This window comes from Callithrix jacchus, chromosome 8 (genome assembly GCF_049354715.1).
Source record: "Callithrix jacchus isolate 240 chromosome 8, calJac240_pri, whole genome shotgun sequence".
Lineage (NCBI taxonomy): Eukaryota > Metazoa > Chordata > Mammalia > Primates > Cebidae > Callithrix > Callithrix jacchus.
In genome coordinates this window covers 138,480,200-138,499,273 of record NC_133509.1, presented here as the reverse complement: position 1 = coordinate 138,499,273, position 19,074 = coordinate 138,480,200, and the positions used below count along the sequence as shown (strand labels likewise).

At 47.0% G+C, this 19,074-nt stretch overlaps 1 protein-coding gene across 50 annotated transcripts in view; it reads right to left on the bottom strand.

Moving 5' to 3' along the window:
* KLC1 (kinesin light chain 1) overlaps nt 1-19,074 on the bottom strand; it is a 67,856-nt gene that overhangs the window by 7,108 nt on the left and 41,674 nt on the right. For 5 of the 50 annotated variants that reach the window (XM_009006607.5, XM_078335836.1, XM_078335835.1 and 2 more), the window contains 4 exons: nt 16,225-16,333; nt 13,911-14,072; nt 5,820-5,950; nt 940-1,006 (listed from right to left, as the gene is read on the bottom strand). In XM_009006607.5, the coding sequence (XP_009004855.1) occupies nt 940-1,006; nt 5,820-5,950; nt 13,911-14,072; nt 16,225-16,333 (469 nt within the window). Of the gene's footprint in view, nt 1-939; nt 1,007-5,819; nt 5,951-6,785; nt 7,371-7,966; nt 8,018-13,910; nt 14,073-16,224; nt 16,334-19,074 lie in introns of those variants that run through there. The other 45 variants (XR_013521614.1, XR_013521615.1, XM_009006611.5 and 42 more) reach the window with 19 other exon arrangements.

Genomic DNA, 19,074 nt, shown 5'->3' with positions numbered 1-19,074 from the left:
AATGTCCAGCACCCTCCAAGCCTCTTTAGCAGCCACTGAGAAGGGGGCTAGGGAAAAGCTTTCCAGAGGCGGCTGCCTCCCAGGAGTGCTGGGGGACAGGTCAGGGTGCTGGCCTGTCTGTGAGGATTAATGGATGTGGACAACATCGAGGGCAGTGCCTGGCACACGAGCTCTCAACACCAGCACAGGGGCGGGGGACTGCCAAGTCCCAGCAGCTTGAGCTGCCAGGCACCTGAGAAACGGGCAGATTCTAGAACAGCCACAGGCACCGGCCACCCACTGACAGCCACACCAGAGGGCGGAGTGGATGAAAACTCAGCCTCTGTGATGGGGGAAGGGAGTCAGTGCTTTCAGGCACAGGCTACCAGCTGACAGCCACACAAAGGGTTGAGTCAATGAAAACTCAAAAGGCCTCTGTGACGGGGAGGGGAGCCAGTACCGAGAAATGTGAACCTGACGTGTCTGTGCGAGACCGGGACAGCTTCACTAAGTGCTCAAGATTTTAGTGTCAAAGGGACAACAGGTTAGTCGTCATGTTAATACAAGTTTTGAATAGTTTTAAACACTGAACAGCTTAAGTAGACAAATTATTAATCATTATAAACTTAGTAGAGGCTGAATCAAACTAATCATACAAACTAGTAGCTGGTCAAGCTCTGACGGTACTTTAACAGAATAATTAGGTGACACTATTTTTAGAGTTTGAGATCATCACGATTCTGAGAATGTTCACGGTGTGAACATGCCCATAACTCAGTCACCAGTGATTAGGCAGAATATTAAAGTACTGCGGTCACAACCGCCTATCTAGAAACAAACACAGCAGCATCCCCAGCCCTCCGCAGGAGCGGGGGCAGAGCGGGGGCTGGGCGCGGGTCTCAGCAGACCTGCCAGCATGGTCTGGGCCGCCCAGGACACACCTCGGGGTAGGCTCCTTACTTGGAAGCGATCTTCAGCAGCCTTGCCACCCACGTTAAGGACATTCAGAGAACTGGCACGCTTCATGCTGCAACCCGGACACGGACATGCAAGGACAAACGATCAGCACATCGGTCAACCGGCAACAGGAAGCACATGCAAAGCCCCCTCCAAGGCCTCTGTGACACTGGGGGTCCTCAGGACCTTGCCTTCATCTTGCTCGGGTAACATGGGAGTCCTGGGTCTCACTCTAGTGCCCGGGAGAAATGACCACAGTTCTCTCTGCATCTTTCACAGCAAAGTGCTTCTTTTAAAGCACCATATGCAAACCCAAAGTGTCCTTATACTTGCACTTTTAAAAAGTGGCTCATGTAGACTACGCGCAGTGGCTCAAGCCTGTGTAATCTCAATGCTTTGGGAGAGGCCACGACAGGGGGATCGCTTAAGCCCAGGTGTTCAAGACCAGCCCAAGCAACACAGGGAGACCCCATCTCTACAAAAATTAAGGCCGAGCGTCGTTGCTCACGCCTGTAATCCAAGCACTTTGGAGGCCAAGGCGGGCGGATCACCTGAGGTCAGGAGTTCAAGACCAGCCTGACCAACATGGTGAAACCCCGTCTTTAAAAAAAAAAAAAAAATTAGCCAGGCATGGTGGCATCCACTACGGTCCCAGCTGCAGTGAGCCATGATTGCACCACTGCACTCCAGCCTGGGTTACAGGGCAAGACCCTGTCTCTCTTTAGAAAGAAAAAAAAAAACGATGAACTATCTGGGAGCAGAGAGGCTCTGCCTTCTGTCTGATGATTTTCAGGAAGGGAGTTCAATGGCTCATGTCAGATTCATCACCATTCAGGGATCATGAAGAGACACTCAAAGTTCAGTGCTAAAAGAAGACGCATAAATATACTGTCTGTTTTTATCTTTCTATATTAAAAGCAGGGAAAACAACTTTATTGTTAGTAAAATAAACTCTGAAGCCAGGATTTCTCTACTTAGACACGAAAAATTAAAGTCATGGCTCTACGTTTAAAGAAATACGGGAATTTATACATATATTTACTTTTCCTCCCATCGGATATCCTGAAAATACCTGATGAAATAGCCTGTAAATTATCTGTAACTTAAATGATGGACAGTCATAAAACGACTATCATTGTTCGCCATCATGGATGCCTTTCAACATGAACTCACCTGACGTTTTAACGCTAAAGTGACCAATGCTGAGGGTCGCTTAATTTACTTCAATTCCGAACGTGAACTGCATGCCACACGGACAGCGCACATCAGCGTGGCAGTTCCCAGGCAAGCCAAGGACAGTGGCTGTGAGGCTGGGGCACAGGCTTGAAGGGTGACAGGGACAGCCTCACACAGGACACTGGGATGGGGCTGGGAGACCAGAGCACCTGCCCATGTGTCAGCAGTGCTGTGAGCACAGCGCCTGGCACATGGCAGACACTCGGCCAGCCCCTGCTGACCAACTGCACCAGAAGCAAAGACCTGAATTTCCTTATCCCCAGAGCGTCCCAACCAGGACAGAACAACATCGCAAGGAAGCTTGCGCAGACACTGCTGAGGTCCGAAACAGGTGGTCCTCTACCTAGAATCACTCAGGAACAAAGTATAAAATCAAACCAAATCACAAGTAAATGATCGCCTGACATACTCAATTATTCTTGCTATTGTTTAAGTGTCCATTAACTCTTTTCTCTGAGATGAAGTTTCGCTCTGTCACCCAGGCTGGAGTGCAGTGGTGTGATCTCAGCTCACTGCGACCTCTGCCCCACCCGGGTTCCAGTGTTCTCCTGCCTCAGCCTCCCAAGTAGCTGGGATTACAGCCGCCTGCCACCACGCCTGGCTAATTTTTGTATTTTCAGTACAGAGAGGGTTTCACCACGTTGGCCAGGCTGGTCTCAACTCATGACCTCAAGTGATCCACCCACCTCGGCCTCCCAAAGTACTGGGATTACAGGCGTGAGCTACCACGGCCGGCCATCGTTAAGTTTTTTAAAAGGGCTACACAAACTTCCCTCAAACCCCCTTTTATGAAACGAAAGAACAGCTCAACATCTCTTCCTACCACCCTTTCGAACTGCCTCGTTTGAACACGTGGCATTGAAAACGTTTTAGTACAGTAACTGTTAGGAGTCAGGCACACAGCCCGGCCTGCTGCATCCGGCTCAGTGATTCTCAAAGTGACCTGGGGCCAGCAGCCCCAGCACTGTGGGAACTTGCCGAACCACACATTCCGAAGATCAGGCACTCAGGAGGTGGAACCTCAGGGGTGGGGCCTCGAGTCTCTGTCCAAACCAACCCTCCAAAAGATGTCTGAGACTACCGTCTAGCTGATAAAAAGTTGCTCCTATTTGGAAAGATTATTCAGGTGTATGCAATTTCCAAGTGTGTTCATCTATGCCACATGCTTCAGGCTAGCAGTGCTGTGGCCCCGTCAACACAGACCACAGTTCTAACACCAGGGACTGGTCACACACTGCGACATTTTTATCATGGCAAAGACAGAAAACACGAAAAAGGAGAACAACTCTGAGAGCTGTCATGTGGGAAGTGTGGTCCAGATTACAACATTCAGCACCAGAACCTCTACACTTACAAGGCTTTAGAACTTAAGCACCTCAAACAACCAGTGTCGCCCCAGGAATTAAACGATGTCCAGAACGCTCTCTGTGGGGCATCCTGTAATTCCTGTGGGGATCTGGGCACCCTGCATGACTCATCCGATCATTCCAAGGAAGGGACACCAATCAGTCACGCAGCACTGCTCAGACCCTCTAAATTGCAGTCAGAAGAAATGTGTAATCTCACAATTCATCGAGAGGCAGACAGTAACCTGTAACATTTAGGTTCTGGGAGTCTGTCAACATTCTAAAATAAGTGCATTGTTCCAAAGACAGTTTAGAACCTATTACCCCGTCCCCCCAGATCAAAGTTCATCTGTCTCATCACAGGTAATATGCTGCCAAGCCCCCATAAACTTCCAGAAGTCTAGTCTTCAAATCCTGGGAGTTTTCAGAGGGAACATTCATGGAGCCTCTAAAACTCCCTCTCCAGAAACGGGCTGGAAAACAGTTATGAGAAGCTCCTTACAAAAGCCAGGTCACTCCTCTTGTCTCAGGCCTGGACCTCTCTCGCAGCCTTGAAGAGAAGTCTCCATCCACAATGGAGACTCGCACGGGGACACAAGGCGGACAAGAGGGCGAGCCCCATCACCAAGGGGCTGGGATATCTCTGGCCACCCCGCACCTGGGTTGTGTGAGGCAGGAAGTCTAAGGGCTCAGGCTGTCAGGGACACGGAGAGGGATAAAAGTGGATATATATAAAAACAGTTTTTAAAAGACAAAATAGGCGGGGCACAGTGGTTCACGCCTGTAATCCCAGCACTTTGAGAGGCCGAGGCGGGTGGATCACCTGAGGTCAGGAGTTTGAGACCAGCCTGGTCAATGTGGTGAAACCCCATCCATACTAAAAATACAAAATTAGCCAGGCATGGTGGCACATGCCTGTAATCCCAGCTACTTCGGGAGGCTGAGGCAGGACAATCACTTGAACCCGGGGGGTGGAGGTTCCAGTGAGCTGAAATTGCGCGACTGCACTCCAGCCTGGGCAACAAGAGTGAAGAGCAACACTCTGTCCTCCCCCTCCCCTACCAAAAAAATCCAAAAAGACAAAATAACAAAACAACTGATCAGGCATCTAATTTTAATATTTCCAACTTGTTCTCCAGAAGAACTCAGTTTCACCATCCGGAGATGATCAGATTTCCTACTCACAGAACCTGGAGTGGGATCACTTGTAAAATAAGTTTTATTAGGAATCACTCTTTAAAAAGTCACTACCATTTAGAAAGTCAGAGTTACACAGAAAGGCTGGCAAAAGCCTGCCTCATGAGAAATATGCCCAAGCCACGGGCAGCTGCCCAGAGGTGACCCTGGACACGGCCATCGGGGCAGTCTGTCAACTCTGTGCACCATATAAAAACAAAGGGTGGCCGGGTGCGGTGGCTCAAGCCTGTAATCCCAGCACTTTGGGAGGCCGACGTGGGTGGATCACGAGGTCAAGAGATCGAGACCATCCTGGTCAACATGGTGAAACCCCGTCTCTACTAAAAATACAAAAAATTAGCCGGGCATGGTGGCACGTGCCTGTAATCCCAGCTACTCAGGAGGCTGAGGCAGGAGAATTGCCTGAACCCAGGAGGCGGAGGTTGCAGTGAGCCGAGATCGCGCCATTGCACTCCAGCCTGGGTAACAAGAGCGAAACTCCGTGTCAAAAAACAAAAAAACAAAGGGCAACCTAAGAACCAAATTACTTGACAATTTAAATGTTACTTTTCAAAAGACTCTAAAATACATGACTCAGATCGTTTTTTGAACATATGAAAAACCTAAGGTTTTGAAAATCTCCTTATAATAAAGTCTTAAAAGTTCTGATCCTATGTGTAACCACTTTTCTCCCTATTATAATACTGTATGACATTTAATATAGTCGTAGCTAAAATCTGATTTTAAAAGATTAAAATTTTTAAAGAATTTAAAAAACAAAAAATGCACATCTAGAGTAAACAAGTTCAAAATGCTCAATGCTTTAATATAAATCCCGACATTTCACTGCTAAAGCGTTCTTAGAACATGTGACAGAATCAAAAAATTCCGTATTTTCTTTTAAGGGTATTAGCTCTTTAGCCACTAACAGGAAGTTACCCAATTACTTCTCAACCTATCCTGGGAAAAACCTAGGTGGCAACTATGAACCCTCCCAGTGTGAGAATACGGGCAGCACTGGCGTGTCTTTTCTGAGGTCTGTGGGTGAGAACGGCTGTGCTGGCAGGAGAAGCGGCCCCTCGGCCAGCGTGCAGGGGAGTCAGGAGAGCTGGAAGAGATAGTTACCCGGGGTTCTTTGGCTCACTCTCTCGTGAACTTCCTCCCTTCAGCTTCCTAACCAGCTTCTCACTGCTGCGTCTAATGGAAGCCCGGAGTTTGCTAAAGGAACCACTGCGTTTTAAAGATCCAGTGCCATCCTGAAAAAAACGTGAACAAACGTGAAGCTGCAGGTGGTTCTCTCCCTCCCTCCCACAAGAGCCACACCGGATGCAAGTAAGAGCTCCACCAAGGCCGCCCTGCTCGCCAGCAGCTCACTGCTGACAGAGTCTTGCAGAAACCACCAATTACCATGTACTTTAACTGGAAATTATCAATTTTTAATTTCATTAAAGATAATCCAGTGATCATGAAAAGCTTTGGACATAAGGAAGCTCATACAAACAAGTGATCACATCCCAAAAGCAATGTAAACCCTACTGCAATCGTGAGAAAAAGCCAGCACACACAGTCTCAAGAAAATTAAAGCAGCGTCTAGGAATATCACCAAAATCGATTTCCACATTTAACAGACATGTAAGCATGTGGGTAACGTAGTACAGGACCCAAACCATTGGGTCTGACAGAGGCCCTTCCTTTCAACAGCTGTCTAAGTGCAACAGTTGGTGTTTCCTTCAGTACGTTTTACAGAACAGTTTCATTAAATGTTAACTATAAAGGTGGCTGGAAAATTAAATCAAATGCTCATTCTATGCAAATAACTAAAAATCCTCAGACAACCTTGTAGGGAGGTGAGAGTGGCCAGCTCTCATCTTAATTGATTCAGGTATTAATTAGTGAAATACTTGGCAGTATCTGAACATGAAAATTAAAAACACAGAGGAAAGAAAATGTGCATACAGCGACATTTATTCTCGGAAGAAACTCCTTGGTGAGATGAACAGTCACCCCATGACCCTCAGCAGCTGTGCCATGCGGCGTTTCATGGATAAAGACTGAGGAGTTCTACCAAGCAGACAGACACCAAGACACAGGTCAGTCGGAGTGAGTTTATTAGAAGTTAGAAAGACACAAATACACAAATCACTGAGCACTTCAAGATTAGTAGAGAAAAGCAGAATGCCCAAATTTCACACACAGACTACAGAGCAAATGCTACTGGGGCGTATCCTAGAGAGACCCGGAGTCCGCTAGGGGCCCCCAGAGCTCTAAGTACCACGGAGCACGTGCGGCACATGCCTTGCTCTAAGGCTTAGTTACGTCAACAGGTCACCGTCATGCCATTGCAACAACACCTTGTGTGACACTTAACTACCTGTTATCAGAGTGAACAGCTATCTCTCTTAATTTTTAAAGTCGTGTATTACACAGTAAATGGATTTTATTAATACAATTTATATTACTAAGTACATATCTGGCAAAGCTACATGTACACAGAAATCAGGAGCCCCCCAAAAAGGACAGCAGCACCGAAAGGAATGGCCAGTCACAGAGAGGTGCAGCGCTGACAAGATCCTAGGGGCTGCTAGACACAGCGGGCAGCACTGGAGAGAGAAGGGAAGCTGCGGGAGGCGCCACCCGTCATGCAGGAGACAGTGTGAGAGTCACGGGCAGCTAGGCCTGTCAGACAGAAAGGAGAGAGAAAACCCACATGAAACCGCAGCGAGGAAAGGCAACAGGCCCAGCATAGCAGCCTGGCTTACAGTATTTCTAGGTCCCAAGTCTCAGCAGCCTTGTGAGTGGCTTTAGGACTGGGATGACCTTCTGCCTGCTTCTACCAGCCCAGCACAAAGCAGGTGCCGGGCTTCGGGGTGCATCTCACAGAATCGAGACTGGTCCATTCCCAACGGTCATCCAAGTAAATTTCAACACTTTAAAGATTAGCGATGTGTTAGAAATCTCCTTGATACGGTGTAAAGGACTTTACAAGTAACTGTATGTAAGGAGATTATGCAATGAAAAACATAGGGACCAAAATAAAGGCTACAATACGGTATGACTTTCATTCTCTTAAAAACACGTTGTAGACATTTCAGAAACTTTAGGAAATCACAGACTTTAAAAGTCTACAGCACATTTTACACATGCAGTTGATAATCCAAAAGAAAATGAATTCCACAGGCAGCACTGCGTCCTGGGCCCTGCCAGATTGGAAAGCCGACGTCTCGACAGAGGCACCAGACGGCAGGGCCTGCGCCCCGCCCGCTCGGACTCACCATGGGATGCTGAGCAAGTCATTTAACCAGCCCGAGCTTCATTTTTCTCATCTTTAAAATGGAAAAATAACACTTGTTACCAACACCTCAAAAATCTTGGGAGGACAAGAAAATACAAGTTTTTGCTGCTCTTTAGAGAAAGGATGCTAAAATGCTACCACAGCGTCACCAAGAATGCAGCCCTTGCCGTTCATTCCACACTCAGTGCTGCACTACGGGTACTGTTATTTATAATACACCTGAACTAAATACTTGGCAGAACAAGAAGACTCATTTCGCTCAGATTCCAAAAGTATTTCATGTGACACACACACATGCGTGTGCGTGCTCCCAGGAGTCCCAGAATTGGGGTCCGGCCCAGCTGCCTCCTCCTCCCTGAGCCTCTGCAGACCCTGACCGACACCTAGGGCTGGGTTGGCAATGGAGTGGGTGTGCCCCACTCTGAGTCAGTCTGCCCACTTCCCTGCACTTGCCACCTGAGCACCTTGGCCTTGAGAACCGGGGTAAGGCCAGGAGCTGCCCTATCCCAGGCAGATTTCCACTCAACTGGATGTCAGGGCCTGGGAGGATGCACTGCATTCTAACACCTTAAGAAATGTCTACCTCTTTATATTGCTGGGAAAGAATATTCACGTTACAAAGGTGGGATGGGTTATCTGAACAGGATTAATAGTTTTATGTATTCACAGTTTAAAAATAGGCAGTCATTGTTATCTATGTACAGCAGAATTTCATATAATTTGGTGTTTTTTAAGTTTATTTGTGGCATACTTTAGTTGTCTTACTACTGTAATTTTTTTTTTTTTTTTGAGATGGAGTCTGGCTCTGTCACCCAGGCTGGAGTGCAGTGGCATGATATTGGCTCACTGTAGCCTCCACCTACTGGGTTCAAGCGATTCCCTGGTCCAGCCACTTGAGTAGCTGGGATTACAGTTGTGCACAAACACACCTTGCTGATTTCTGTATATTTAGTAGAGATGAGGTTTTACCATGTTGGCCAGGCTGGTCTCAAAGTTTTGACCTCAAGCGATCCACCCACCTCAGCCTCCCAAAGTGCTGGGATTACAGACATGAGCCACCACACCCAGCCCTTAGTGTAACTTTTTAAAAATAAAAATTCATCTATTTCTAACAATATATTCCATTCCCCAGTAATCCTAGGTAAGAATGTAGTATATTAGAAATGTGTAGAAATCTTCACATGGGGGCAAGACGGAGAGGGGCTGCTTCAAAAGTCCGCAGCAGAGCTGGTGACCTATGGACAAAGGTCTGCAGCCAGGAGACAGACCTCCGGAGCTCAGGCTCCACCTAGGATGTAGGACGTGTGATGCAGCTCTGTGTGTCTCATGGGACCACTGTAAAGACAGCTGCTTAATGATCAGACAGCCCAAGGGGCTCCCACATCCCAACGGGGACCTCGTGCTGCTGACTGACACATGCACATCACACCATGAACACGAAGTCACATGGACAGTGGTTATAGGAGGCTCAGTTTTATCCAGAAAAGGATTTATGTGTGCAGAAAGCAGATGCGCTTTCAGAGGCAAGACCATGAGAGAGAGCCAACTGAGACTCACAGCAACAGCGGCTGCCAGATATGCACACATCACATGAAAACGCGGTCACAGAAGTGCCACCATCACAGACCCTACGATGTGTACTTAAAGAAGAGAATGGGATGGATGCGGTGGCTCATGCCTGTAATCCCAGCACTTTGGGAGGCTGAGGCGGGTGGATCATGAGGTCAGGAGTTTGAGACCAGCCTGGCCAATATGGTAAAACCCTGTCTCTACTAAAAATACAAAAAATTAGCTGGGCGTGGTGGCCCGCACTTGTAGTCCCAGCTACTCAGGAGGCCGAGGCAGGTGAATCACTTGAACCTGAAGACAGAGGTTGCAGTGAGCTGAGATCACAGCACTGCACTCCAGCCTGGGCGACAGAGCGAGACTCCGTCTCAACATAACAAAACAAAACAGAATAGAACTGTACTTCCTTGGACAAACCACCCTCCGGGTCGAGACTCTGATCCAGACGCTCCCTGCCCACTGCTAGCATTTGTCACCACCTGCCTTCCTTCTCAGTTGTGTGACACCAACGCCCAGGGCCCACAGGGGACAATTATTAACCAACTTGCCCTTTCTTGGACCACGTAACTCTTTGTTTCAAATGTTACTTACGAATATTGAGAAAAACTGAGCCCAATATCTGGTGTATGCTGTTATCATAACTTAATCAAAAGCTGTCACATGCATTCCCTGCAGTCACTTCTGCTGAAGCTGTGACTGCCGAACGGGGAGCACAATGTATTTCCCTATGGTAGTAGTTTCCAACATTTTAAAAAGCATAAAAATGCCTTTTAGGCTGAGGCAGGAGAATCACTGGAACTTGGAAGGCAAAGTTCCAGTGATCCAAGATTGTGCCATCTAACTCCAGCCTGGGCAATGGAGTGAGACTCTGTCAACACACACACACACACGCACACACACACACGCACACACACACACAACACACCCAGGCGTGGTGGCTCACGCTTGTAATCCCAGCACTTTGGGAGCCTGAGGCAGGTGGATCACCTGAGGTCAGGAATTTGAGACCAGCCTGGCCAACATGGTGAAAACCTATCTCTATTAAAACACAAAACATTGCCAGGGATGATGGCGGGCACCTGTAATCCCAGCTACTAGGGAGGCTGAGGCAGGAGAATTGCTTGAACCCAGGAGACAGAGGTTGCAGTGAGCCAAGATCACACCATTACACTCTAGCCTGGGCAACAAGAACAAAACTCCATCTCCAAAATAAATAAATAAATAAAATTGAAATCACATATTCTCATTATAAATATATAACAAATTATTCTAATAAAACTAACGAGAACAATAAAGCTACCTTTATAAAACCCAAAATTTGAAATCTGATGTTACAGATAACAGGTATAATTGTTTGTTTGGTTTTTTCCTTTTTTGAGACAGTCTTGCTCTGTCACCCAGGCTGGAGTGCAGTGGCGTGATCCTGGCTCACTGCAACCTCTGCCTCCGGGGTTTAAGGGAGTCCCCTGCCTCAGCCTCCCAAGTAGCTGGGATTACAGGCACATGCTACCACACCCACTTAATTTTTGCATTTTTAGTAGAGACAGAGTTTTGCCATGTTGGCCAGGCTTGTCTCAAACTCCAAACCTCAAGTGATCCACCCACTTGACCACCCAAAGTGATGGGATTACAGGCAGGAGCCACCACACCTGGCCGCAGGTATAGTCTTAACATCTACCTCAACACCTAATTTATTTCTTTGTTTTTTTTTTTTTTTTTTTGAGACGGAGTTTCGCTCTTGTTACCCAGGCTGGAGTGCAATGGCGCGATCTCGGCTCACCACAACCTCCGCCTCCTGGGTTCGGGCAATTCTCCTGCCTCAGCCTCCTGAGTAGCTGGGATTACAAGCACGCGCCACCATGCCCAGATAACTTTTTGTATTTTTAGTAGAGACGGGGTTTCGCCATGTTGACCAGGATGGTCTCGATCTCTTGACCTCGTGATCCACCTGCCTTGGCCTCCCAAAGTGCTGGGATTACAGGCGTGAGCCACCACGCCCGGCCCTATTTCTCTGTTTTATCTTGATTGAATAATACTGAAAAAATTCTTGATGCACGAAGTAAGTGGCTACAGTGGTAACAGTTTTCTAGGAAATCTTCACTTAAACAGAAACAGCAAGAGAAACTTTGTTCTAACGTTAATGCCCTGAGTGCACTGTTACTATCTAAATCAAACAGCATTTAAAACGGGCCCCTTTTAGTGCCTCCAATTCTCCCTCAATAAAGTTGATTAAAAATTAATACCTTTGTGCATGCTGTCCTCACTGTGTTTTAAAAAATAAAAAGGTTGCAGTGGCTCACGTCTGTGATCCCAGCACTTTGGGAGGCCGAGGCGGGTGGATCACCTGAGGTCAGGAGCTCAAGACCAGCCTGGCCATCATAGTGAAACCCCATCTTTAAATATATATATATATTTAAAATAAAAAAACAAGGTGTAATTTGAAAATGAAATCTAAAGTTGGTCAAGTTCAGCATTCTGCCTTCTCAGAACCTTAAGAGTTGTGGGGAGATCAGGCCGGGGCCCAAGGCCTTCCTGTGAAGATTCTCAGGCAGCCTCGGCTGCCCGCCCAGCGAATTCACTCGCTTTATCTAAGATTCCGCCTGAAGAGGAGGCTGCCTCCACGTACAAAGTGAGTTTAGGAACCACCGCACTGGACAATTTAAAACTCAGATTGTCTTGGTAGCTCACCCGTAGCCAATGCACCCTGGGCTTAATTCTATCAAAGCTGCAGAGCTACCAAGTATACTGCTCAGGAAAGGGACACATCAGAAACACAGCCTGCGCGTGGCCTATACAATCAAGTGTCCAGAGTGAGAAAGGAAGCGCGGGAGGAGGGAGTCAGGAGGCACCAGAGGAGCAGCTGCTTTCACCTACAGCAGCTGCACTTGCAGCCGGCGGGCCTCACGGGGACACCCGCCCACGAATCCCCTGCAGTGGGTACAAGCAGTTCTCCTTCATCTCCGAGTCCATCTTTAAGATGACAACAGAGCTCTGAATTGTCACAATTTTATCAGATGATTTCATGTCAACATGGACCTAGAAATACTGTCCCAAGAGAAAGTTCCTCCAGAAGTTCACTCCAGAGGCTCACAATCTGCACCCGGCTCCTGGAGCCTAGAAAAAGGACTTGCCCTTCTACACAGAGCATGCAGGTAAACAGCAACCAAGAGTACAGTACACAGGTCTGACAGGATGCAGGCCAGGGTGAAGCCTGCGCGTCAGTATTTCAGTTTTAGGCTACTGCCCACCCAGGGTTGAGTGGACAAAGCAGATGCTGATTGGTTGTCTTGGCACAGTAAAAAAAACAAAGCCAGAAAGCTGCCAGATAAAGACAAAGAGAATGTTCTCCCTCAGACTTTGGCTCCTAACATTTTTTATAAAATATTTATTTAGAATGCTACCTCCTCCCAAATCCTAAAGAATAAAAGGATTCAGAAACTAAGACACATTATAAGAAAGCCCAAAACTCTTATTTGTTTAGGGCAGAACATCTGTATAATTATAACTAACCTAACTGCACTATGGCAACTTCAGAAAAACAACTGTGCCCCTAGATTAGTCAAATTCTGCCTTCAACGCTCCCTGACAAAAGCAAAATACCAAAGACACCAGCTTGATGTATTAAAAACTAAATCCATGTGTTAAAAAATTCACTGGAGAAAAAGTGTCTAGAAGGCTACATGGTCTTTGGCAGCCACTGGATAAATGGCAGTGGTTAGGAATTTCCAGGGGCAAACCAGGAAAACGCAGTAGGGGTGCCTGTGCAGCCTCTCAGCACAGCGGGCTGGGGACCCTGAACAGCCCCAAAGCCCTGGACGCCCTCTCAGGGAAAATGCAGGGCGCTCAGGACTGAGGCGCGACATCAAGAGAGCAGCCACCTAAGCTGTTGCTTCTGACCTGTTCTTTTCTAAAAACAAATTCCACTTAAACAGCACCTCCCTTTAACACACCTCAACCCATTTTAACAAAATCTAGAGGAGCCTGGTCAGTGAAGTTAGGAGCACTGCAGTTAGCGATGAAACGCGTGAGTTAACAAAGTGAGTGAGTTATCTGCCACACTGATCCCGATGTTAAATGAAACCAGAGAGGGATCATGCTTTAAATAGCCAGGACACTCAATCAGCATTTAAGTGCTCCAAGTTAAGCCAAACAGCTTTCATGGATTCCTGAGAAGAAAATTACCACTTTGAACAAATAACAGACTTCAGTATTAGCAGAAGTGAAGAACTTACAGAAAGCTTAATTGGCACTTAATTTGAGAAAAGCAGAAGGTCTAGCACATGAGACAGGAGGAAGGCCTGGCAAGCGCCACTGGGGGGTGCCTCTCGGAGCACGTGCCCGCTGTGTACTGTACTTACCCCGTTCCACTCTACGCTCATACTCACTTCCTCCCCTCCGTCAGGGCCACTCTCGTACTTGACCACGTCCACGTTGAGGCTCTCGCGGCTCCTGCGCTTCTCCATGTTCTCAGGGTCATTGAGCACTTCCGCCACCCTCTGTTTGTGAACATTGTCAAGACCCTGTGAGCCAGGCAGGGGAAAACGGTTTGACCCATTAGCACTTAAGATTTTCTTAGGTATTTCTGAGATACTTAAACTTCGCCAGAAAAAAAAAAAAAACAGTTCTTAATCTCTGTAGGGGAAAAAAATCAGAACAGTAGATCCTTGGAGGGTGTGAGGGTGGAAGCAGGGAACTGGAGAGAAACATGAAGGGGTACAGTGATGGGGCTTGGGTTGCACAGCGTGTGTGCCCGTGTTCAATTCCTCTGGGTCTGTGTCTGGGACGGGAACTGCTGGGTCATGTGGTGATTCTGAGTCTAACTTTTAGATAGGCTATAAAACTTCACAGTGGCTGTATTTCACACTCCCAGCAGCAAGACACAAGGGTTCAGTAGTGCAATCTCGGCTGACTCTCCACATCCACACCAACATCTGTTATTTTCCATTTCTTTTATTTATTATTGTATTTTTATTTTTTGAGATGGAGTCTCTCTCCGTCGCCCAAGCTAGAGTGCAGTGGTGTAATTTTGGCTCACTGCAATCTCCACCTCCCCGGGCTTAAGCAATTCTTCTGCCTCAGCCTCCTGAGTAGCTGGGATTACAGGTGCGCACCACTACACCCTGCTAATTTTTGTATTTTTAGTAGAGATAGAGTTTCACCATGTTGGTCAGGTTGGTCTCGAACTCCCGACCTTGTGATCCGCCCACCTTGGCCTCCCAAAGTGCTGGAATTACAGGTGTGCTCCACCGCGCCTGGCGTGTTTTCTTCTTTATAACAGCCATGCTAATGAGCACACAGTAGCATCTCACTGTGATTCAGTTAACACTTCCATAGTGACTAAAGATGCTGCGTATCTTTGCACGTGCTTGTTGGTCATCTGTATATTATCTTCAAAAACATGTCTATTCAGGTCCTTTGCTCATTTTTTTTTTCTTTGAGACAGAGTCTCACTCATTCTTCCAGACTGGAGTGCCGTGGTGTCATCTCAGCTCGCTGTAACCTTGACCTCCTGGGCTCAAGCGACCCTCCCACCTCAGACTCCCAAACAGCTGGGACCACAGGCATGGGCCAACACACCCGGCTAATTTTTTTTTGTTTTTTGTAGAGACAAAGTATCACTAGGTTGCCCAGGCTGGTTTTGCACTCCTGAGCTCAAGAGATCCTCCCGCCTCAGCTTCCCCAAGTGCTGGAATTATACGTGCTCACCACCAGGCCCAGCCCCTTTCACAGGCTGGTTTTGCACTCCTGAGCTCAAGAGATGCTCCCGCCTCAGCTTCCCCAAGTGCTGAAATTATACGTGCTCACCACCAGGCCCAGCCCCTTTCACTTTCTTGATGATGTTCTTAGATGCACAAGAGTTTTTTTCAACATGGGTGAAGCCAACAGACCTAGTTTTTATTTTGCTGTTCATGCTTTTGGGGTCATATTCATGCTCTTTTAATTTTTTTTTAATTTTTGAGACAAAGTCTCACTCTGTCACCCAGGCTGGAGTGCAGTGGTGCAATCTCAGCTCATGGCAACCTCTGCCTCCCAGGTTCAAGCAACTCTCCTGCCTTAGCCTCCCGAGTAGCTGGACTACAGGTGTGCAACACTGCACCCGGCTAATTTTTGTATTTTTAGTAGAGATGGTATTTTGCCATGCTAACCAGGCTGGTCTGGAACTCCTGACCTCAGGCAATTTCCCCACCTTGGCCTCCCACAGTGCTGGGATTACGATTTTTTTTTTACTTTTATTTTTTGAGATGGAGTCTCACTCTGGCACCCAGGCTGGAGTTCAGTGGTGCAGTCTCGGCTGCCTGCACCCTCTACCTCCTGGGTTCAAGTGATTCTCCTGTCTCGGCCTTCCACGTAGCTGGGACTACAGGTGCCCATCACAATGCCTAACTTATTTTTGTATTTTTAGTAGAGACAGGGTTTCATCATGTTGGCCAGGATGGTCTCGATCTCCTGACCTCAGGTGATCCATCCACCTCGGCCTCCCAAAGTGCTAGGGTTACAGGTGTGAGCCACTGTGTCCCGCCTCATGCTCTTTTAAACAGTATAACTTTATTTGTTCAAACTAAAATATCTGACATTTTCTATTCTAAATCAAGTTTTCAATAAAAGTCATGTAAATGAGAACCATTAACTCAGAGTTCCCATGGGCTGCTTAAGGACACACGTATGACTGACCTGTTTGCGAGACCTCATGGCAGCTTCTTCTAATGTTTCTGCAGCTTCAAATTTGCCTTGACGTCTATAAAGTGCCCCGAGGTTTTTCAGAGTGGTTGTAACAGTTGGACTGTAAGAAAGCACACGACACAGAACTATTACATATCAGCTTTGGAACAAGCACTACCAATGGCACATAATCTAGAGGACTAAAAGGCTGATGTTTTGGCTTGAATATATTTTAACTCTCTCATACTTTTTTGGAACTATAAAATTCTAAAGAGTTCTTCCATCTCAAGCAGCTCTGCTTCCCATGACCTGGCCCTTCCCGTAAAAGGCCTCCGCAGGCCAGGCTAACACCACACTCCATCCAGGCTGAGGTGGCTCTCACAGACCACTGGCCACTCTGTCAACAGAAATGTGTGGCTAGGTCTGTATGGTAATCAGAACGCTTTCCCTGGAGACAGAGCTTGGTCTGCGCCGGTTCTGCAATGAGGAACGGTGCTTTGACTGTTGCTGCTCACATGCTCCCATCTCCCCACAAGTACGGGGGAGAATAGAGCAAAGCAGAATGTCCCTATCAGTGGGCAGTGAGGGCAGAGAATAAATGCTTCATGTACCAGGGAAGCAATCCATAGCAGATGGCAGAGAGGACAGCTATGTTTCTGTGTTCTCTTATTTTTCAAACTGTATCATTGGGCTTGATGTTTCTGCATTCTTGATGGAGAAGACTTACTAAAAAAAATTATAAATAAATGTAGATTCAGTTTAGCATAGATAAGTACTTTGAGAGATTTCTTTTCCCTTTCTTACAATAGGCATTTTGGATATAGAAATACAGAAGCTATCTTCTATGTCTCTAAAACAATTAATCTATGACAAGTGCTAGGGGAGCCCTGGAGAGGGTTCAGAGAGTTTTCTGAAAAGAGATGAATGGTAGGCTGAGCCTTAAAGGATAAGGAAAGTTAAGGGTGGAAAGACAGCCACTCAGACCCAGGGACAGCAGCCATCACAGAGGCCAGTCTGCACAGGCTCAGGCTCAAGACGCAAGGCTCTCGGGCTGGCTGCAGAGGAGCCTACACTTCCCTTTGCAGAGGACAAGGCTCCAAGGGCCGTGAGGAAAAGGAGTGTGTATGGATCTGTGTCCCCACTGCTGCATGTAACGGGCTGGCTTTCCCAGACCTGCTGGCATGCTTGCCATGAGTTTGCTGTATGGTTTTGCCATTAAATAAAAGTAGAGAGATGGAACCCGACCTCTCGAAGGCAGATTGTGGCTCCACTCTCACCCTGGTAATGAGATGTTGAGCACCAAACTGGTAACCAAGGTTGCGCTTCCAGCTAATTTTCCCACCAGTACCCATCCTGCGGTATTCATTCTCTTTGTCTCACACCCTGCAGAAACCCAGTCGCGGGGGGTATCCCCCTGAAAACTGTACTTGGCCAAATACTGATTTCTTTGGATTAGAGAACTACAACTCCCCGGTCCTGAGCCAGTATTTCCCTTTTGCAGCTGCACAGTAGTTAAAAACAAAGCTGAATGTTCTGGGATGTTCTAGTGTTCCTTGGGTCCCGCTGGCGAGTATGGGCTTTCTGCAGAGCACAACCAGCCTCGTGTGCTTTGGGGACAGTTCACCGCACTTGGAAGGGACTGGCCTGGGCTACATCATCTAAACATCCTTGGATTGATGCAGGTCAGCAGTCTCCACTGGAGAAAAAGATCTTGGATCTGGGTGGTGTGCATACAACAGCAGGAAGACAACTGGTAACTCAGAAATAGCAAGAGGAGTATAAAATGCTCTGTAGGGAGCAAGCTCTTTCTCTTGACTATTAGCTTGCCAAAGCGGAGTTTTATTATAATAAAAGAAGAGTGGAAATGATTAGAAGAGACAGGCAATGAAATCAAGAAAAAAATGGAAAGGAAAACAACCCAAAGCACTGAAGGAACCTGACAGATGAAACACACAGGAAGGCACATACATCAAACAGCACAGGCAAGAGAAGTTAAGAACAAATCATTTGGACAAGTACTATGACTCCCCTAATGAAACAAAATTATCAGAAATCATACAGAAGGGCATGGCATCCAGAACACACAGAGAAGAAAGCAGATAAATGAGAGGGAACAGATGCAAATTAAAGATCACCAGGAACACATGATCTGAGGGAGAGAACTTACAGAGGAAAGACTCAAGGAAAGAATCTTTTTTTTTGAGACGGAGTTTCACTGTTGTTACCCAGGCTGGAGTGCAATGGCGCGATCTCGGCTCACCGCAACCTCCGCCTCCTGGGTTCAGGCAATTCTCCTGCCTCAGCCTCCTGAGTAGCTGGGATTACAGGCACGCGCCACTGTGCCCAGCTAATTTTTTGTATATTTAGTAGAGACGGGGTTTCACATGTTGACCAGGATGGTCTCGATCTCTTGACCTCGTGATCCACCCGCCTCGACCTCCCAAAGTGCTGGGATTACAGGCTTGCGCCACCACGCCCAGCCTTAAAGTGAATATTCTTATAGAAAAGTCTCAGAATGGAGAGAAAGTGAATATAATTATGAAACCGTATCAAAGAAAATTCCTGACCATGGCACCCTTTTTAAGCAATCAGGAAAAATAAGAGTTATAAAGTTTCAGTGCTGTTATGGTAAAATCCTGTCTCTTAAGTGAACCTTTTTAAAATGCTCGTTCTTATCTCTCCCCAGGGTTCAGAGAAGATTCCCATTTATCTTAGATACAGATATATCTGATATACATAAGATAGTTCTGGATTGAAAATTAGCCTAACTATTTTAGCTGACTGGCATTTGCTCAAGTTGCATATCCTTTCTAATGTTCAGTGTCCTCATCTTTAAAGTGGCAGTGATATTTGATAGCATTC